This window comes from Meles meles, chromosome 18, assembly GCF_922984935.1.
Source record: "Meles meles chromosome 18, mMelMel3.1 paternal haplotype, whole genome shotgun sequence".
Classification (NCBI taxonomy): Eukaryota; Metazoa; Chordata; class Mammalia; order Carnivora; family Mustelidae; genus Meles; species Meles meles.
In genome coordinates, this window is record NC_060083.1 from 50,309,827 (window position 1) to 50,332,197 (window position 22,371).

The following is a 22,371-nucleotide window of genomic DNA, read 5'->3' on the forward strand; positions in this document are numbered from 1 at the left end:
AGCAGAAGTTTGTTATTTCTTTTAGCAGCTGCATCTCACTCTGGGCTCATATATTTCAGATAAAATGCCTTCACCTCAGTGCATTTCCCCTTCCTTTTGGGTTTGAGGCTGCTGAAATGAGATACACGTTGGTAAGGCTGTGGTGAGCTTATTTCCCCCCCTGGGTGAATGCTATTTCTGTTCAACCTCAGGAAAAGGGTCCTTCGCTCAGGACTCATATACAGAATCATTTCAAGAATTCACACCTAAGCAGTGAATGAGTTTATTTTTCTTAGAAAGAAAGAGAGAGAGAAAAACAAAAGACCTACCTTTCTCTAGGAGAGGAGCCATCACGAGAGAGCTGGGGAGGTGTTTTTCTCATTTTTATCTTCTAGCACCTGGTTGGGTAGAAGGCACTCAGCATGGGCTTGATGAATCTAGCTAACGAGATACTAATTTCAACTGAGAGAGGAAAGAAAAAAGAAGAAGGAAAGAAAGAAGGGAAGGAAGGAGAAAGAAAGAAGAAAGAAAAAATGGAAGGCAGCTATGCTCACCACTATACCACCAACGCAGAAAGAAAAAATGGGAAGGAGAAGAGAGACTACTTTGCTCAAGGCTGTTTTTCCTTCTGGTTCTAGAATATAAATTGGCATATATAGTAAAATAGCTTAGCCAGACCTAGGCTTGGTTTCTCTCAGAACCCCTGACACATTCCGGGATGAATTTTCCTGTCATCTTGAATCCCTTCCACAAGCCCAAGTTGTCTTCAGCACTAATCCGCCTATTTGTTGTTGACTTAATCTGGAAAAAACTTCCTATCACTCCTTCTCCCCCACCCTGTCCCTCAGCCCCTCAACACCCTTATTCTCTCCACTTGCCCCACCCTCCCCTCCCCCCCGCCCCACTCCAGTCCGCAAACCCACACGGGTTTCAAGTTTAGGATTTGATGTTGTCACTGCCCACAGACGTTCGCTGGGACAACTTCAAGAGGCCATGTGCTTGTCCCCCTTAGGAAGTGGGAGAAATCCCTGCAGCTCGGTTTTGTTCCAATGGTCTGTTCAGTGAGTGATTCCCGTTTCCCCAAAGGCTGCCCCTCATTAGCATGAACGGGGGTGGGGGTGTGGAGAAGGGGTGGGGGGAGAGAAAGAGCAAAAGCCCAGGCTCCGTTTTAGAGCCTGGGAACCGTGTCTACGAAAATGACAGCTAGAGCTTTCTGGCTCCTCTGTTTGATCGTTGGATCATCTCCCGAAGCCCCAGTGGCGGAGAGAAAAGGTAAGATCGGGGAAATGCTGAGTCCTGGGAGAGGAGCAGGGGTGGGGTGGGGTGGGGGACGGGGGAGAAGGCGCGCTGAAGGGCGGGACGAGAAAGGGGTCAGAGTGTGCAGGAGAGGGGACTCCGGGTCCGTGTTCGTGTTCGAAAGGAGCAAACTGTGTCCCCAAGATTTTGTGTGTCCTGGCAGCCTTTTCGGAAAGAAGCCAGTTCAGCTACTGAAATGATCTCGAGCGAGCCGGGCAGGCTGGGGAAAACTTTGCATGTTAAGTAGTTGCTCCATCACAGAGGAGGGAAAGTGTCAAAAGGGGTCGCGGCATGCCTTTCGGGCGCCGTGCGGGCCGGGCTCGCAGGACGCGGCGGGCGCCGGGAGAAGCGCGGGGTCCGCCCTGCGCCGGGGCCCGGGTCCCGCGGGCGATCCGAAGCGCTGGGTGCGCCCGCCGCGGCTGAGGGCGAAAAGGGAGCCCAAATCGGACATCTCTCCCCTCTCGCTGCAAGCTCCAGCGAATGGCCCGTGGGGGCTGGGGGTGGGGTGGGGTGTGACGTACCTGAGTCTTTAAAACACGCACACGCAGAGTTTCATGCATGAGATGAAAATAAGTTACTGAGGGAATGAAATAATGAAATCAGGGATTCTCTGCGGGGAGAGGTTTTTGTTTTGCTTTTCTTTGGATGTTCTTTCTGATTCCCTATCTCTGGGAAAAACAGCTTCCGCACCTCACAGGGCAATTTACTTTGGGTTATTTTTCCACATGGAAATTGAATGACTTCAGTGGCATTTAACCCAAATATGAGACAATCTTTCCCATGACAACAGATGGTGATATCAATGGGGAAGCAGTTGTGAGGTCAACAGTTGTCAGGAATTGGATATCTACCAGAACTTTATTCAGCTGTGAATGGGACAACGTTGGACATAATGAGTCAGAATCAACCTCTCTGCAAAAACACGAACTAGAACCAGCTATTACTGCTGGGGGAAAGCTGATTTTAAAGGAGATTGTCAATTGGGCAAGATAAATCCCTTTAAATGAAGTGTTGCAGGAGCTGCACGTGGGCAGACCCCGCTCTTCCATGCAAGAGAGAAATGAGGAAAACCAGTCGTTGAGACCACAGAAAAAGAAAAAGAAAGACAGGTTCTTGTGCCTCTTTGGAGGGCACTGGGACCCAGGCAAACGGGGAGGTGATATTGTGTAACGGGGCATGGAAAGTTGCCCAGCTTCCAAGCTGGCTGAAGTTTGCTCACCAACCTGTCTGCAGAGCTGGGGAAAATCATTAATAATTAAAAAAAAATTGTTTTCATGTCATATCATTTAAGAGATTTTTCGCCACAAGGGAAGGGGAACTCTAAGTGGTGTGCGTGTACTTTTATACTCAACCAGGGACCTCGGCCTCCCAGCCATGCTTTAAAAATCTTTCTTAGCTGTAGTTTACTAGTAAGCGGTGTCCAAGAAGCCAGATAAAAATCCACTCACAGAGACCAAGATGACAGTGTAAACACGGATGGGAAAACCAAATAGTTCTGTTGTCAGGGGCGCTTAAACAATTAGGAGAACCTGTAATATGAGACCTTTCCCCCTGGGGTTTGCTCTTGGTACTTTCTCAACAAACTGTACATAGCAAAAAGGCGGATGTTTATATATATATTAAAGAAACGGCAAAAAAGAGTTTGTTATTTAACCACAGTTGACCGTTGTGTTTAGTCCTAGAGCAAACAGGTTGTTGCGATTTTAAAAGCTTCCTTAATGAGATGTTCCCATATGGTGAGAACATTTTTTCTTAGTTGGCCTCATTTTTAGAGGGCAAGACCCTCATCTCAGTCTTCCCCCGGGGCCTAGGAAACCTGTGCTCTACTCGGACCTGAAGCTGAGGCTTCCCTCCCCTTACCACAGGGGCGCCTTCCTCTCCCCCCTCCCGTTCCCTGGCCTTCACTTCCACGTCTCCCGGCCCGCCCCCCCCCCCCCCCCCCGCCATCGCTCCTCTCGCAGGTGCTTGCTAAGTTTACATTGTCCCCATCCCCTCTCCCCTCCCAGGGCCTTTTCTTCTCCCGCCCCTCACGCCTCCCCCCGCCCGCCTTCCCACCCCTCTCAACCTCTCCCGCTTCTCCTCTCCTCCCCATTCCGCCTCCCCTGCCCTCTCCACAGGGTCTCCCCTCCCCTCCTCAAGCGTCCCCTCCCCCGCGCCTCTGCCCTCCCACTCGGCTTCTCCCCTCCCCGCCTCTCCTTCCCTGACGGCCACCCCGGCCTCTCTTTTTTCCCTACAGCGTCACCGCCCCACAACAGGAAGCCCGACCCCGGCGACGGCCCGAGTGCGGAGGAGACGCCGGGACCCCGGGCGCAGCCGGTCCCTGAGGGGCCGCGGCGGCCGCGCGCGGCCGAGGCCGCTCCCCGCGCTTGGTCCGACCCGCGACGCCGGAAGCCCCCGCCGCCCGCCGAGAACCGGGCCGGCTTCCGGGAGGCTGCGCGCGCGCCCGCCGGCCCGCCGAGCCCCCGCCTCGGGCAGGCAGAGAACCGCGCTTCGCCGCGCCGCGTGCCCGCGCCAGAGGACTCCCCGCGGCGCTCACGCGCCCGGGCCCTGCGCTTCCCCGCCGCGCGGTCGCTCGCGCGCGCCGCCGAGGCTCCGGCCGGCCCCGCCCACCCAAACCGGCCGCGCGCCGCCGCGCCGCCCCCGGGGCCCGAGCCCGAGCCCGCGCCCGTACCGCCCCCGCGCCTCAGCTCGCCGCGGAGGGACGCGGATCCCGGCGCCGAGGCCTGCGCGCGCCCCTGCAGGGTGGACCTGGACGAGCGCGAGTCCTACTGCGCTAGCGAATTCGGTGAGCCTCGCCCCGCAGCACCTCCCGGGCCCGGGCTCTGCCGCGAGCGAGCCTTTCCGAGCCCAGGAGCGGGCTGTGCTCGCAGACTGCCTTAGGGGAGACCCTAGAGAAACCCAGTCAGTCAATTCTGCGGTCCCCAGACCCATGTGGACTATTTCGTGATGTGTGCAAAACTCACTGGGGAAAGAGAGGAAATGAGCGTTCTGCATTTCTCCAAACTCTTTGTTTTTTGAAAGCAGCAGTGAACGGAATCGTGCATGACGTGGACGTGCTCGGCACAGGGATCCGGCTGGTGACTCTGCTGGTGGACCGGGATGGGCTGTACAAGATGAATCGCCTGTACATCACTCCGGACGGGTTTTTCTTCCGAATCCACATACTAGTCCTAGACTCCTCCAGCTGCAATAAGCCATGCCCAGAGTTTAAACCTGGTATTGAACACTTTATATACGGATTTTGTGCCACCACTTCTAACTTGGATGCCACAGCCTGGTCTGTTCATTATCCCAATACCGTTTTGGGCGGGGGAGTAGTATTCTCAAATGAATAGAATTTAGACGACAGGTATTTCTGCCACTCCAATTTCCACTCCGTCAGTCTCCCCGTGCCTCTGGTTTAAGGTGGGAACGCATGGATTGACACAAGCGGGCACTCAGATATTTGTTGATACATGGAGTGACGAAACAACGTTGCTAGAGGGGCACCGAAGAGGCTTTTAGAAAAAGTTTAGAATGTCTTTTGGGGCGGGGGGGCGGAATACCCACTCCCACCTCTTTCTAGAGGTGTGCTCTGGAAAATCCTCCTGATTACATTGTGGTTAGTTTAGGACCTTCGTACTGGGGCATTGGCTGGTAATAATAGGCTGATAAACTGATTATCTTCTAAAGGTCCCTAGACTGTTTCCACCTGTTGTTTGAGGGTGAAACGTCTGAGATTTAACAGGCGCAGCAAGGTAACAGATTGAAGCTTAGGCATTCCTTGACAGCCTTGCATGCGCTTACTGTTTCTTGGCATTTAAAAGACACTACGAATTTACATTTTGGTTACTTTTTTTTTCAGGAAGCAGGTATATTGTGATGGGCCACATCTACCATAAGAGACGCCAGCTTCCTACAGCTCTGCTCCAGGTCCTGAGAGGACGGCTCCGACCAGGAGATGGATTGCTCAGGAGCGGCAGCAGCTACGTGAAGAGATTTAACCGTAAAAGGAACGGGCAAGTTCAAAGTGCCGTTCACACCCAGTGCGTTTGAAATGGACTACCCTTGCGCTGCTGGATTTTAAGGGACGTGTCGCATTCAGCAACAAGACAGGAGAGGTCTGTCTTCACAGAATGGGGTCTTCCTGTGGAGGAGGGCACACAGCTCCTTCTGGAACAGATTGTGTAGTTCCAACTCTAATCTCGAAGTCGCCACTTTCTTATTTGCAAAATGCCTCTTCAGTGGTATGCTTCTGAGGTCCCTGGCAAAGTTACTGGAGTCTAGTGGCATTTATTCACACAGCTCAGATAACTGACCTGTCCAGTTAGCAGATCACTGCTTCATGTGGTTTATTTTTAATTATTTTAATTTAAATACATTCTTCAGTAGAAATAGTTCACAAAAAAGCATTTCCTTGATTTTAAATATACAACTTTGAATAGGTTATATCACATTATCAAACCAAGTTTCATCCTAAAACCATCACATTTAAAATTCTGTACATAACAGCACACTAGTCAAAAGACATGTATGAAATGTCATTTGATCAAAACACTAGGGTCAGAAGACAAGTATTCAAGTTTTACACTTAGAGTACTAACGGGCTTAATTCAAGCAAAATATTATTCAAACAAGTGTTCCTGATGTACCAAAATGTAAGAAATAGTTTATTCTCTTCCCTCCCTGCTCCTAAAAACAATGTGCCAAACTGGCTACTGTCCCAATGCTAAACACATTCTGGGTGTATCTGATGTCATTTTTCTATTAAGACTGAGTATCGTGTTTGTGTTTGTAAAGTAGTAAATCTTGCCTTGAAATCAGATCTTGGATGCACCTGGTTTTTTTAGCCTCATGGAGCTCTAAAGGTTTAGGAAAAAGCCTTTCTCAAACTTACTCCAAAAACCCTGGAATGGATATTCAATGACAGCTTGCAAGTATGTGAATTTTAAACATTTTTCCAGTTGGTTTGGAGAAGGTTTAATCACTAGCTGAATTTAAGATTCATTTTATACTTGAGTCCACAAGACAGTTTAACAGTTTTTTTTTCCCAGAAGACCAAGCTGTACATCAGTTAATTTGAAACACGTGAATAGAGACATGGATAATCCACAGCTGAAGATAATAGCCTAAGGAAAGACAAACAGGAACTGCACCAAAGAGAAAAAAACCAACCCAGCCTATCCTGGTCTCAGAGGAGAGGTGCTCAGGGAGCTCATGATGTGTCTTTAGACAGTCTTTAATGGCCACATAGAACAGAAGCACAATACGTCCTAAAAGATGTTTAGGACAGAAGAGCATCCACAAGGAAGCAAGAGTGTAAGACATGACATCTGCCTGTGATGGGAGATACTCTTACCTTATTTGCTCCAAACAGAGGGCAAAGAGATAAAATAACACGTGAGAGCTCCTGACTCTTCTGTGGTAAGGCATCACTGAGGGAGTTTTGGAGAATTTTCCAAAAATGAGTTTTGCCCAAACTTACTAAAAATCATTCTAGGATTGCTTCTTGGGAATCAATCAACTGCATTAATTATTGGCAATAGAGTAAACCGAGACTGAAGAGCTTCTGGCTTGCGTGTGTGTGTGTGTGTGTTTAGGATAAAAATTAATTTATGAGACATAAATAACACCAGTCACAAAAACCAAAGATGAATTTTTAAATGTGAAAAGGCTAAGTGGCGATCTTGAATAACACAGTGATAAAAACTGCAAAATGGCCAAATAGATAAATTACTGGTTGGATGGGTCCTGAGTTAGAATGTGAAAAGTTAAATCACTTTTACATAAGCCTGAGGGTTAGGGTTTGATTAGAGCACTTTGATGATACTAAGTTTCTGAAGAGTTTTGGGAGCACACCCGATGTCAGAATCGTGTAATCTGTATGATAGATAGAGGTCATACGGTTAGTGTGTACACATGGGGAGGGCAAACAAGCAGGCCAGCTTTACAGAAACTGCCCAGAATTATGGCCGTCATTCAAAATCAGGTCTCGATGAGAGACAGGTGAGGCTCAAACAAGGTAGAACAGTGCTGGGCAAGGGGGTCTGTGCACTGGAGTGAGCGACCAAACGGATCATCCTGCGAAAAAGGTTACAAAGATTCACATTTTCAATATTCAATCAGTAGCTGGGATACAGTCTTAACTTTATGCAAAACTGTAAGTAGCAAGTTCATTGTAGTTCCTAATCCTTTTGTCCTACTGGAAGATTTTTCTTAGCACATGGATTTGTGCTCCAAAGACCATAAAAGGCTGTGTGCACGTGTAAGTCCCTCATCAGTAAAATACTCCACTGCCTTCCAGAGGAACCCTGCAGCATCCCTCCTTTGAATTAAGCTCTTAGAACTCAAGAAAAAAAAGTACTTGTTTTAATTTTAGGCTTATAAAAACATATACTCTTATTTGGTACAAACATTTAAGTTTTTAAAGATACCAACTGGCACTGTTTATATTTCCCTTCTATCAATTTTAAGGTTGATCAAACACACGTATACACAAACATCTAAAAATTGACCCAGCAAATGCCACCCAATTTCGGGTCCAGAACTTTATCATTTAAAGCTTTACTTTAAATTTGAATTTGGTCCAAACTGGATCACATGGGGGTGTGATCATATAAGAAACATCTTTTCCAGTAGCTTACTCAAAGTATCCCAAAGTATCTCAGAATATTTCATATTATTAAAAATACTCAGCTGGCTCTCTCCAACCCCCCTGCCACCCCCCCTCCTCCCCTGCCCAAGCATTCACAAGACACTGCTCTGTCCATGAGATCGCACCATTCTCACTTTCAGGACGAGACATTGGAGGCTTCCAAGAGTGGCCTCAGTCACGGAGAGTGGGAGCTACAGTAACTGTGCAGCTAGCCCTGTCTAGCTCAGCCTGTCCGTATGTGCACGTTTAAAAGGTCACCACCAGGCTGGCTCTCTAATATCAGAAACACACACAGATGAATACAAATAAGGAAAGAACCTCAATTTACAGATTCTGGGAAAGTAGATTATGAACAACAGCAAATCTCAGGGTCTCTAAATAACACTCCAGACCATTTGAAATATAAAAAGAATTGTTTTACTTTGGAAAAGATCTCTGGAAGTTCACAAAATTTTTTTTTTTTTTTAACCTATTGCAGGACATTAACTAACATACAAATCCTGCAGACTCTGGATGGGAGAAAAAAGCTTTACCAATATTATGAAAATACTTATTAGGAAAGGTTTTCAAGGATTGTGAACTTGGCAGATGAAACATAACAAGCACCGATAAAACTTTTAGCCAAGGAAATCTACTAATGCAAATTACATGTATTTACAAGCTTAAAGACTGGGTAGAAAATCCTAAGCACGTATCACAAATATACAGTCTATTACTTGGATTATTCAAAGTAAAAGAGCTGTGATATGTTTATCTTATTGGATAGCAGGAGCTTGTCAAAGAATACTCCTTGAAAAGCAGCTTTTGAAACTCAGGTGCTATAAGAATGTTTTTCAAAAATTACTTCTGAAACAAGACTAAAGCTCTGTAGTTGATAAAACTATAAAATGTCTATACAGTGATCGAAATTGCAAAATACTTTATACTATTAAATACACATATGAAATTAGTATCTTCCTGGTCTGAGGATTCCCATAAAATTTATCTTTTTTGGTACAATTTGGCAATGCCAACGGCTACAGAAAATATATCAACCAACCAAACCACTATTTCATTAGAAACTGCACCAAATCCAATGTCAAAAACATTACTTTATTTTTCTAGGATGAAATGTCCTATTACGTACAAAAGGAATTGCTGTTTAGAATTTGCTACAATCTGTTAAAAACACAGCAATCTATTGCCTACAGGTAGGAAAGTTCTTGCCGCAACAAGTTTTAAATGATTAAGCCCATATATATCTCTATCTCTATTATGAATAAATAGTACAGAAATACTGTGACGTGACGAGATGCAGAGTGATTTTGTAATTCATTAAAATGTAGGATACTTGCATCAGCACAGTGCATACAATAGGTAACATTTTTTTTTAAAGTAAAAGGACAAAATAACCTGTATTTGACTACTTCCATGTTAGTTATTTTCAGCAAAACTTTGTTTCCATGTTTTCATATTGAGCAGTTAGTCTCTTTAAGTCTGTAAGCATAGGTTTGTAAGTGACATTTGTATGTACAAAAAGGATGGGCTTCATGAGATAAAATTAACCCAGAATAACCTGCACACCTGAGTCTGTGATAAGGAAGAACCGGGAACTGGAGCAACATTGTTCGTTCTTTTAAGAAACTAAGGTCCGGGAAAGGTTTTGCATAGCAGGGTGGTATTAAACAGAAGGAAACTTTTTAAAAACATGATTTGACAAATTCCAGAAACTGGCAGGACAAAGCTGACATGAATTAGTGCAAAATCTAGTAAAATTTTTGCAAAGCTGCATCAACCAAGTATGCAGATCTTGCAGAAGCTATGACTACAATGCGGCAGGTAACACGATGCGTAAGGTTAGAACACTGAAAGACATGCAAAATACACCATCCTCTGCTGTTTCTCCATTTCCCCCCTACTGCTTACACTACTTTTTCTTATGTGGGAAAAAAACCCACGAACAACCCAACCAACTAACAAAAAAATACAAAATGGATGAAGTCATTTAAAAAATGCCCCATATAAAGTGTAAGTAGCTGTCTGTAACTGATAATTGGCCTGGTATTATGTAATGCACAGATGAAGGCAATGTGTATTTTGCCACATTACCTTTCAGTACGATTAACTGATGCAACAGGATTAGCACCCCTGAAGATTCTTCTCTGATGTGATGACAGTGGGCTGGGAACTAGGAAATGAAGGGCCACGACTGCCCTGGGGAAACCCAGGTGCCATTAGATTCTCCAGCCTGTTATGTACCTGGCAGCCCTCCCTTTCCCCTCAAAGACTTACTGATAATCATGAGCGCACATTCAAAGACACCATCTGTGGGAGAAAAATGATCTCCATTTATTTTGTTTCATATACATCCATAGTTGAATTTTAATACAAAAAGAAAAAAATTAGAATCTGACAAATGTTTACAAACAAGATACCTTCAAATAGATTTTACTCAGTTTAGCCTGGTGCAGAGTAAATGACAAATTGTACTGTTATATTCAAGGCAACAGAGTCTGTAGTCCAGGACCACTTAGCCCAACCTTTATGCAAGCTTAATTTTTATCTACCATGAACAATAAACTCATTGTTGATTCCCAGTTGTGTGTGTGTGTGTGTGTGTGTGTGCGCACATGTGTACATAGCAGCTCCTTTCATAGAAAGAAAAGACATCTAGAGGTCGTCTTGTACTTTTACCTACAGGAATCATGATAAGATACAGAATGGATTACATGTAACCGGGGCTGGATTTTATAAGAAAAAATAATTAGCTGACAAATGAGGGCAGCAATAAAAAAGCGTCTTTTTTGCAACAATAAATAAATACAGTCAAAAGTTTTCTGTGAGACTCTAAACCAGCTTCTTCACTGAAGAGCAGACGTGGCATTTCCATGGAGTTACACTTGACCCCATATTATCTTTTTTTCTTGCTTTCTTTTTTCTTTTTTTTTTTCAATAAACAAAGTTTTCCCGCTTCTGCCACAATAGTAAAACCATTTGATCTTGACAAGATAATGGTGTCGTTGACTTTGCTTTTCCCTTGTCCGTTGGACAAAATTGGCCAAGAGTATAATTGGACTGTTATGACCAATAAAAACGAAGTTTAGGTCAAGTCTTGTCAGGATAACCTGACTAAAAACATCTGGCTCCTTACTTTAAAATAGTTCAGACAACCAGATTCTTGCTGTGTTTTATGTTAGGTTAACACGCTGAACTTTAAGAAGCTGTAGACTGCAGTTTGTTGTTATGAGACCTACAGAATACAGAAAAAAGGGAACAATTAAGCACCCTTCATTTTTTAAAACAATGATGCTTTATGTGGATGCCAAGGTTGGTTTGTCTGGGGGAAGCAGCCATGTTCTTTCATTCACCCTTGGCAAGCAAATATATGTGAAGGAGTAAGAAATTTTTAAACCTAAAATAGAAATTTTCACTGTACAAAGAAACATGATAGTTCACTGGGAAAGGCCATTATTAAAATATATATATATGTGTGTATGTATATATATATATATATATATTCATCTAATAAGATTACACATTTTTAGCCAGAGGGACAGATAGAAACACGTACAGAAGCATTACCATTGTGGTAAAGACGTGTGTGTATGTGTGTGTGTGTGTGTGTGTGGCACGCTTATTTACACTGACTTGGGGGAATATAAAGAAAAAATTATATTAAAAAAAGAGAAATAGCAGTATTAAAAATCACATTTGCCTATTAAAGCCCAGAAAGTCTCCTTTCTAGTTTCACAGTTTTATTCACAACTTTCGTTAGTAAAACCAAATTACTGTACAGTTACCAGGACTAAGTCAAAGTATGGTCTATTGCAATAGTGTATATAAATACAGTATTCCGGGAGTTTACAATTCTTAAATACATTGTTCAACATGGCTGCTAGAATAAAGTGTTCACTACTATACATATATTTTTAACATTAAAAAATTATATTAACTAATATGAACTTATAGGGGGCAATTTTGAATTAGGTAATCACGTGGTACAATAAAAGATAGAGTGACCCCAACATCCAGTTCTGATTCCAGTTAAAAATTCAGACTAAAGATATCAGAATCTGTAAGAAAAGAAAGAACATGGATGGTATAAATGAATTATAACAAAGTACAGTAATGAAAATAATGTGCAAACAATGCTGGAGATCATAAATTAAAAATGGGAAAAATATGGCAAAGAAAAAAACCCGATAAATCAATTAAATTTCAATGAATGGCTACATATGTGTCTCATTCTGCCTTAACCCTGGAAATCAACAAAAATTCCCTAAAATTTCACATTTCATAGAATTGGGCAAACTTCTCAATTTGTTCCAATATTTCTCAATGAAAATGATGTAAACTCAAATAAAATAAAAATCTATAAGAAATAACCAGATGGCAGGCTCTCCTAAGTGGCCCCTCTACTGTGCAGAGACTCAGCCCCTGGGCCTTCTCTCCTTTCCCCAATTCCCTCGTTCTGTCACAGGCCCACAGACGCTCTCCTCTCCGTCGGCAGCTGCTGCCAACCCCACTCTGAGTTCTGCCTGCAAGCCTGGCAGCGGGATGGGATTCAAATTCCCCAGCTTCCACCTCACAGTCACCAAGGGCTAAAACTTTTCCAATTAAAAAAAAAAAAAAAAAAAGCGGTTTTAGAAATTTAATTGGAGGAAGAAACGCATGAGGTACAAATAAAAAAGCAGGGGAGACTTAAAATGAGTTGTGGTCCTCTACGCTAACCTTGACCTCACCTGAAGTCCAGGCTCCCTAGGACCAATTACTTTGAACTTCTTGGGTAGGGAGATTTCTTACACTGCTATTTCTTTTTTAATCAACTTTGCATCACTTCAGTCCTGCTGTGGCAAATGAGAACTAAGCTCACATACTCATTTTCTCACCTCCTTTCTTTAATTCAAGTCTCACTTCTAATTTTAAATTACATCTTTCTGTGCTTTGTCTACAGGTTGTTTCTAAAAGCTGAAAATCAATGTACTGTTTACACTATGAGGACTGTGTAAATATTTTTCCCTTCTGGCACCTACTCGGTTGCTAAGAAGGCATTCTTAGCATTCCTATTCAACTCTAGTTTTTCATGGAATCTTGAACTGCCTTTCATTTTTCCTCTTACATTCTTAAGCTAATTATCTAATGTACGAATCACTTCTCCTCCCAGACACCTTCCTCTTGGGAGAGTTCCACTCTCCTGCTCTGGTCTGGATGGCTTGCGGCATTGGCCTACTGCACACACGACATCCTGGGTCAGAAGAACTCACATTGTTTTCTTGAACCTCTTGTTTCTTGGATCCAAGACTTTTTGTTTTCTTGATTTGCTTCTTTATTTTGCTAGTGCACATCTTAAAATAACTTGCTAAGGAAGGACACACCGGAAGGAGTGCCTTTCTGAGCCCACGACTGAAGATGTGCTTTTTCTGTCTCTGCACTGGACTGTTTGGCTGGACACAGAATTCTAGGCTGAAAATCGTGTTTCTTCAGACTTTTAGACTTATTCCGCCCAAGTCCTCTAGCATTCCATGTTGTTAGAGAAAAGGGTGACACCAGTCTAGTTCTTGTTACTTTTTAAGTTCTTCCACCTTATTTAGAAACTCTGAGAGGGGCTTCTTTCAACCTCGGCATCTAGGAATTTTAAGTGATTATATGTGGGATGGACTTTCTCCCTTTGTCCAGCTGGCTTATTATGTTTATCAACTGTCCTCATCATTCCATTCCCCACTCCATCTCCTTACTCCACAAGAATGTAAGCTCCAGAGGGATTCAGTATCGCACACACAGCAGGGTCTCAACAACCATTTGCTGAATGAATGAATATGTTTCCCTTCGGTTTGAAGTCTTGTGCCTCTCATCAGCTCAGGGAGTTTTTTTCCCTATTAGTGTTTTTTTTTTTTTTTTTTTTTTTTTTTAAATTTATTTGCGCCTGGGTGGCTCAGTGGTTTAGGCCGCTGCCTTCGGCTCAGGTCATGATCTCAGGGTCCTGGGATCGAGTCCCACATCGGGCTCTCTGCTCGGCAGGGAGCCTGCTTCCCTCTCACTCTCTCTGCCTGCCTCTCTGCCTACTTGTGATCTCTCGCTGTCAAATAAATAAATAAAATCTTTAAAAAAAAAAAATTTATTTATTTGACAGAGAGAGATCACAAGTAAGCAGAGAGGCAGGCGGAGAGAGAGGAGGAAGCAGGCTCCCCGCTGAGCAGAGAGCCCGATGCGGGCTCGATCCCAGGACCCTGAGACCATGACCTGAGCTGAAGGCAGAGGCTTTAACCCACTGAGCCACCCAGGCACCCCTCTCTATTAGTGTTTTGATGGTTTCTTCTCCTCAGTCCTCTTTATTCTTTCTTTTTGGAATTTCCACTAAGTGAATACTGGATATGCTACAGTATATTTTTTCCTTTCATATTTTTCATCTACTTGTCTTTTTGTTCTTTACATTGAGAAAGTCTTTGATTTTAACTTTCACTGCTTATAGTTTAGATTTTTTAGATTTGTTTTTCCTAGCCCCTCTTTCTGATTTTTCTTTATTTCTAATATCCTGTTAGTCATTTTGTAGATTCAAGATCTTTTTCTTCTTTTTTTAAATAAACTCTACCTCCAATGTGGGCCTTGACCCCAAGATCAAGAATTGCAAGCTCTACAGACCGAGCCAGTCAGGCGCCCCTAAATTCAATTACCTTCTAAAATTTCTCTTGGGACATGATTGAGAGTCTTGCTTTGTCTTTTTCAAGTTCTCTTTTTTGTTTTCTCTGGAATTTATTCTTCTGCTATACCCGACCTTTCTCTTTTACACTGCAAGCTTTCCTTATACATCTGGCTATCCCTTGCTAGCTGTTCACACTTAAGAAGACTAAGTTAAGGGTACCTGGAGCCCCGCATCGGGCTCCCTGCTCTCTCCCTCTCTCACTCCCCCTGCTTGTGTTTCCTCTCTCGCTGTGTCTCTCTCTGTCAAATAAATAAAATCTTAAAAAAAAAGAAAAGTAAGTTAGGTAAGTTAACGAATAAGACAGGTGCCTGCAGAGCCCACCTGCAGGGCTGACTGGCAGGTGTTGCCTTAGATCAGGGCTCCTCAGTCTCAACACTACTGACATTCTGGGGCTGCAGAGTTCTTTGCTGCAGGGGCTGTCCTGTGCCCTGCAGATGTTTAGTAGCATCTCTGACCTCTACCTATTAGATGCCAGCACTACTTCCCACCTCTCAGTATGACCAAAAAAAAGTCTCCAGGCACTGCTAAGTATCCTGTGGGGGTATGGGTGCGGGCAAATTATCCCCATCGAGAGCCACATCTTTAGGGTGACAGGGCTGTGGACCTAAGCAACCTCTAAAAAAAAAAAAATCTCATCAGCTAACTTTTACCGTGTTCTTTTCTTATTCTGAGTTCATCCCTTTTTACTTTCCTTTTTTTTTTTTTTAAAGATTTTATTTATTTATTTGTCAGAGAGCGAGAGAGCACACACGCAGGAGAGGCAGAGAGAGAAACAGGATCCCCACCGAGCAAGGAGCCCGATGTGGGATTCCATCCCAGGACCCTGGGATCATGACCTGAGCCAAAGGCAGCAGCTTAACTGACTGAGCCACCCAGGTGTCCCGCATCCCTTTTTATTTATTATTATTTTACTAGGGGCTTCACCATATTGAGTAAATCCTCTTCCACCTTAGGTTTTACAGCTAATGGGTTAACAGGAGATGATACAAATGGGAAAGTATTACAGATTTTGTAAAATCTCTTCGTCCTTGATCTAGAGGCTGCCTACCTACCTGGTTTCCTTCCTTCCTTGCCTACACTTTTTGATTGCTGAGCATGTCCCTCACCTTTACTTTATGTAAAGTGGTGCTAAAACACAGCTCTTGATCTACCTTGCTGCAGGACAAGGACAGAGACAACACCCTATGGACTGTCCTGAGAGGAAAATAATGAAGCTGAGCACCGCCTCTTACACTTTGGTATGCAGAGCTCGCTAGGTAAGAGAGATGGCCAGGTCCCAAACTAGCCAAGATCTACCTAGTCTATCTAGGGAGGGTCAAGCATGCGAGCTGGTGGATGGGGGATGGTGACCAGTGACTCTCAGGGCTTCGAGGGGTGGCAGTTATCGCCAGAAGGAGAATAGGCTTCTGTTGGAAGGAAGGATGTCATGGGCTTGAGAAGCAGGGACTGAAGTTCAGACACTGGAGGTTCAAAGGAAAGGTCTAGTTTTGCCCACAGAAAAATATCCACAGAAATAAACCATTTTATGACTTCAAAGATATAGCAAACATAAATTAAGAAGAAAGTACTTAAATCCCTCTTCCGGGTCTTCCCCTTACTCCACCCTCTACAACAGTCATTTTTATCCTTTTGCAAACTCAATGTGGGCAAGGGCTTGGGCCTACTACTACCTCTGTATGTGCCCCATGGCATTTCCTTAAATAAATAAATAAATTTCATTAAGTAGACTCTATGCCCAATGTGGGGCTCAAATTCGTGACCCTGAGATCCAGAGTCGCAAGCTCCACTGACCGAGCCAGCTGGGCGCTCCTGCCCCACAGCACCTCACATTCCACACGCATCTGATAAGTGTTTTATTTTAAAAAATAGCTTTTAAATTTTAAGCAAATCACAAACTCAACAATGTCTCATTACTGAGTCTGTCTTCTTGTCCTTGGCGGTATGTCATAATGCTAGAGTCTTTTGATTTTTTTTTCCCTTAAAGATTCTTGATTTCAAGGTTCAAATTTACCATAAACAGCACTAATTCTCTAGACAAAACAGTACAGAATTTGAGAAACTGGATTACTTTAGAACACTGAAGACACATGCTCACCTGCTAGCCTTGAACCCTTTCAATTTCTGTACAAAGAAGGACTCAAGAACTTCTGCACACTGGTAAAAAGGCGAGTCACTTGGATTGTAGTAACGACAGTTATCAAAAATTTTGGTCATATCTGCCACAAATTCCGTCAGTTTTTCATAATACCGTCTTTGTACTCTTTCTTCCATGGTGGCAAGGTCTTAAAAACACAAAATGTAAAAACATTTTCAAAGCTTTAAGGTAGATCCAATGTGAATATTGCCCACAGTTCTGACTCATGAGAATACAGATTTCCTGCCCAAATAGTCCAGGAAACCTAGTTGATACACCAATGGAAACTACTTAACAATTCATGAAGAAAATAGGAGCACTTCTCCAATTTTGTTTTTGATTGGGGATTCTAAAATATAAATCTTGGCTACTGTTAAGAAGGTACTTTTATTTTCAGTTAACTACAGAAAACAGCCCTTTATTCAGCTGGGTTGAAATAAAAGAAGCTACACCAACACCATCAATATAATCTAAGTATATTTTTACATGCAAACAATTACGTATATACACTACATGTACAAAGAGAAAGAGGGAATCCAAATTTACAAACAAAAAATCTTTGTGGTTTTTGTGGTATCTGCATATCTGTATCAGATTTTAATAACATAATTTTTTCATTGCTTATTTTTATTGTTACTGTATATTGGTAACAAGTATAATGATTTAACATTTAAGGTGGCAAGGACGTTAAATGTCTTCTTAAATTAAAGGGAAAAGTATTAGCTGATATGAATAAAAATACTATGTTAATAGTAAAGGTAGTATGCCGAAATGACTAAAATAATTCAGGTGGCACACAGGTAAGTGCTTTTGAATATACTGAACTAAATCTACCTGAAATAACATGACATCCTAGGAGAAAGTTGTGGTTGAAGGAAAATTCCATATACATATGGAATATACATATATATATATAAATATAATATATATGGATATATATTATATATAATATATATGTATAATATATATGTATAATATACACATAATATATATGGAATATACATACATATACAATCTTTTTTTTTTTAAAGATTTACTCATTTGAAAGAGAGAGAGTGAGAGAGAGCATGAGAAGGTCAGAGGGAGAAGCAGACTCCTGTAGAGCTGGGAGCCTGATGTGGGACTCCATCTGAGAACTCCAGGATCATGACCTGAGCTGAAGGCAATTTAACCAACTGAGCCACCCAGGTGCCCTCCATATACAATTTTACATAAAAAGCTGGTGATCGCAAATCAATCCAGGATTGACAAACTCATAGGTAACAGTTCTAAATAAATCTCAATAATTATTTTGGAATTTGAGAAAATGACTTTTTTAAAGATTTGAGAGCAAGAGAAAGAGAGAAGGAGAGAGAGAGAGGGTGTCTGCAAGTTGGGGGAGGGGCAGGAGAGAGAATCTTCAAGCAGATTTGGTGCTGAACAGGTAGCCCGACACAGGGCTCAATCTCACAGCCCTGAGATCTGGACCTGAGCCAAAACCAAGAGTCAGCTGCCCAACCGACTGAGTCAAGCAGGTGTCCTGAGAAAATAATTTTCAAGTCTAAGAAACACTGAACAATAAAAGCAGTAGGAGAGAAGTTAATCTATCAGACATTAAACATATAAAGCTATGATAACGGACAGTGCGGCACGTGCAGGACAACACCAATAGTAATGGAACCGTACTCAAAATGGGAACAGACCTAACTGCATTCAGTATAAGAACTGTACGTATGTTGACTGTGTCATTTCAAACAAGCAGCAGAATAAAAAAAAAATTTCTTAATGAAGTGGGTTGAGGCAACCTTCTACATATCTGAAGAAAAAATTCCAACTCATACTAATGCCAAAATAATTCTAGGTGGATTAAAATTTAAGGACAACAATGAAAACAGCTAAAAGGTACTAAAAGGGGCACCTGGGTGGCTCAATGGGTTAAAGCCTCTGCCTTCAACTCAGGTCATGATTCCAGGGTCCTGGGATCGAGCCCCGCATTGGGTTCTCTGCTCAGCAGGGAGCCTGCTTCCCCTCTCTCTCTGCCTGCCTCTCTGCCTACTTGTGATTTTTCTCTCTCTGTCAAATAAATAAATAAAATCTTTTAAAAAAGTAAAGAAAAATAAAAGGTACTAAAAGACACAACATTGTGAATGTGATTAATCATTGAACTGTGCATATTAAACAGTTTTATACATATATATATATATTTTTTAAAGATTTATTTATTTGAGAGAGGGAAAGAGAGAAAGTGCAAGCTGGAGGCGATGGAGGAGGAGGAACCAGACGCCTGCTGAACATGGAGCCTGACATGGGGCTCGATCTCACAACCCTGAGATCATGACCCAGTATCAAGAGTTAGATACTTAACCAACTGAGCCACCAAGGCTACCCCTGTTACATGTATCTTAACACACCCACGCACACATCTTTGATAATTCCAGTTTATGTAGATAAGGGAAAAAACATCTACAAATATGCTCCTAGCCTAATGAAATTTCAAGCAAGGCTTGGGCACATCTGCTGTGTGCAGTAGGTCCAGTAAGCTATACAGGGAAGAGTAAACACTTAACATAGCACTTAAGTTCTGCGTACTTACCGCCTGGCTAATTTTAATAATGTATGTGAATAGTGCTTGGACATTTTGTGATTCCAACTTAATGAGACAGCCATGAAAAAGAAATTACTAGAGGGGCACCTGAGTGGCACAGTCTGTTAAGTGTATGAATCTTGGTTTTGGCCCAGGTCATGATCTCAGGTTGTGGTGCAGAGCCTCGCATCAGGCCCTGGGCTTGGTGCGGAGTCCGCTTGAGATGCTCTCTCTCAAAGAAACAAAGAATGAACGATCTAGGAGAACATATAACTCAGTATTTATAAATCTGGGGAAGGGCAGAGGACTCAACTATGACTCCAGAAGCAGAATTTATAATGGTGAATAGATTTAAATCCAAAAGCGTTAAAAATGTTCATATGCTGGGGTGCCTTGGTAGCTCAGTGGGTTAAGTGTCCGACTCTTGGTTTCAGCTCACTTCATGATTTCAGGGTTATGGAATTGAGCCCAGTGGTGAGTTCTGCGCTCAGCAGAGTCTGCTTGGCCCTGTCCCTCTGCCCCTCCCTGGGCTCACACATTCTCTCTCTCAAAATCAATCAATCAATCAATCAATCCGTATAGGACTTCATTTTGAAGTAGGCTTCACAGTGATCTCATGATCCTGAGACCAAGACTTGAGCTCAAATCAAGAATCCAATGCCCAACTGACTGAGCCACCTACGTAAGTCCTTGGTATATAAAAGAGTCCTTAAGAAACAGTGACAACAATATGAGTATCTAGAGAAAAAAATGCAAAATACATAAGTAGGAAACTCACATAAAATTCAGACAATAAGTACACATCACTAGTTACTGAAGTCATGCAAAGCCAAAGAACCACTTTCTTTATCCAAGTTAGCAGAAATTCAAAGTGACACATCGGCCTCTCTTCAACAATTACCTCCAAGTAAGAGTATGAGTGGCAATACATTTTATACTTTCCTGAACCTCTATAACACCTGTATACTAAACATATTGTTTTGTAAATAATTTTGAAAATAAATGTAAATGTAAAATAATTTTGAAAATAAATGTAAATGTAAAAAATTTTGAAAATAAATATTTTCAAAGAAAAATTTTGAAAAAATATTTTCAAAGAAAATATTTTCAAAGAAAATATTTCCTCTCAAAAGTATAGTAATACTCAGTGTTTTCAAGAGTAGAGAGGGAAGGATACATATATATGCTATTACTGGAAACTGGTTCAATCTGCAGAAGTGATATTTGAAAATATTTATCAAAAGCCTAAAAAGTATATGTATATTCCTTGACCCAGAAATTCTAACTCTAGAAAATCTACTTCTAGGAATTTCTTCTCAGGAAAAAAACAAGTGCAGGCAAATGCATAAACAAAGATGTTCGCAGAAGTGTTGCTTACAGCAGCAAAAACTGCACACAAGTGAAAAACCCATTAACTGGGGGTGATTAAATCAATCACTTTACTGGGATACGATTAACAACGATGTAGGTCTATACCACGTATTTTCACATGGTATGAAAACATGTACTGACAAGTTTATAAAGTATGTTATAAAACTTGGTCTATTCATATAACCCCTTTTCTGTTCAGAAAATTTATAAAAGCTGCTAATCTTGTTGGCTCCCTCATTCCCTGAAAAGAAACTACGATCTTCAACTTAGCCTCTGTCTTTGTACATATATGTGGCCTAGAAAATACAGAATTGTTTGCTGCTTGAAACCCAGGTATTTTTCTGTGACTTTGATTCTCCTTTCACTAGTATGTCTTGGAGATCTGTATTATCTTTGTATACATACCTACTACATAAGAGGCTGTTTATATTTTGCTGGTATTAAAAAAAGGAGGAGGTGGGGAGAAAAAGGACAGAAAATAATCCAGCTCTTTAAGAAAAGAATTATGGTTAAATAAGTTAAGGTATATTCAATTCACAGATTACTGAAAGCCCTTAAAGTCATGTTATTGAAGGTTAACAACACAAGGAGATGTTTGTTAAACAGATGATTATACAAATATATTTTTAAGTTTATTTATTTAAATAATCTCTACACCCAACATGGGGCTCGAACTCACAACGCTGAGATCAAGAGTTCCATGCTCCTGGGCGCCTGGGTGGCTCAGTGGGTTAAGCCGCTGCCTTCGGCTCAGGTCATGATCTCAGGGTCCTGGGATCGAGTCCCGCATCGGGCTCTCTGCTCAGCAGCGAGCCTGCTTCCCTCTCTCTCTCTCTGCCTGCCTCTCTGTCTACTTGTGATCTCTCTCTGTCAAATAAATTTAAAAAATCTTAAAAAAAAAAAAAAGAGTCCCATGCTCCCCTTACTGAACCATCCAGTTGTCCCTCAAACAAATCATATGGTCTCAATTTTAATACACACACACACACACACACACACAGCACACCAAAATGGGATTCAGCAAGGAAAAGATAAAGGTACATTTTATCTTTTCTTACTTCTTTTCTTTATTTCCTAGATTTTCTATGTTATGTTTAAAAGCAGAATTATCTGTCTAAATAAATATCCCAGATACTCTCTCAAAAGAGATTATACAAATCTAAAATAAGTACACAGATTAGCTTCTTCTACCTTCGACATCAGAACAGAGGTAACGGCTACTTGTTTAATTTAGTTTTAATTAAGCTTCACTTATTTCCCCTTCACGTTTTCTCCCCCTCTTTGAAGTTGGGTCAAACACAAACCCTCCTCATTTAAAAAAATTGAGATATAACAGACATATAACATTGTATCAGTTTTAGGTGTACAACATAATTACTTGGTAAATCAATATACTGCAAAGTGACTGATTACCCAATAAGTTTAATTAACACCCGTTGCCAACCACATATAGTAAAAAAGCCCTTTTTTTTCTTGTGATGAGAACTTTTCAGGTAACTCTCTTAGCAACTTTCAAATACACAGCAAAATCCTTCCCATTTAAAAAACGCTTAGCTGGCTTTTGAACTACTTCTTTCATTAGCTGGAGCTAATCCTTACTTTGGCAATTTTAGAAGCTTTTATCTACATTTTAATTTTTATAATTTCATTTGCAGATAAACCATTTTTAGCACAAACACCTGAAACTGTTCATCACAATACAGTCACTTGTGGCT

General features: G+C 41.9%; 2 protein-coding genes across 16 annotated transcripts in view; one reads left to right on the plus strand and one right to left on the minus strand.

Moving 5' to 3' along the window:
- Window positions 1-905: 905 nt before the first annotated feature.
- C18H17orf58 (chromosome 18 C17orf58 homolog) lies at window positions 906-7,923 on the plus strand. 4 transcript variants are annotated; one of them, XR_006815813.1, is made up of 6 exons: window positions 906-1,040; window positions 1,152-1,251; window positions 3,512-4,060; window positions 4,300-4,491; window positions 4,948-5,012; window positions 5,120-5,247. XR_006815813.1 is itself a non-coding variant. In XM_045983806.1 (5 exons), exons 1-5 carry the CDS (start codon window positions 1,029-1,031, stop codon window positions 5,154-5,156), a joined length of 951 nt encoding a protein of 316 aa, XP_045839762.1. In that variant the 5' UTR covers window positions 906-1,028; the 3' UTR covers window positions 5,157-5,289. The 4 variants fall into 4 exon arrangements, 3 of the variants coding, with proteins under 3 accessions (XP_045839762.1, XP_045839761.1, XP_045839760.1); XM_045983806.1 differs by lacking the exon at window positions 4,948-5,012 and having other exon boundaries at window positions 4,300-4,552; window positions 5,120-5,289; XM_045983804.1 differs by lacking the exon at window positions 4,948-5,012 and having other exon boundaries at window positions 916-1,040; window positions 5,120-7,923.
- A 105-nt stretch (window positions 7,924-8,028) lies between these two features.
- BPTF (bromodomain PHD finger transcription factor) overlaps window positions 8,029-22,371 on the minus strand; it is a 159,568-nt gene continuing 145,225 nt past the window's right edge. For 8 of the 12 annotated variants that reach the window (XM_045984113.1, XM_045984110.1, XM_045984108.1 and 5 more), the window contains 2 exons: window positions 16,684-16,870; window positions 8,031-11,138 (listed from right to left, as the gene is read on the minus strand). In XM_045984113.1, coding sequence (XP_045840069.1) covers window positions 11,102-11,138; window positions 16,684-16,870 — 224 coding nt within the window. In that variant the 3' untranslated portion in view covers window positions 8,031-11,101. Of the gene's footprint in view, window positions 11,962-16,683; window positions 16,871-22,371 lie in introns of all 12 variants that reach the window. The other 4 variants (XM_045984109.1, XM_045984107.1, XM_045984103.1 and 1 more) reach the window with 2 other exon arrangements.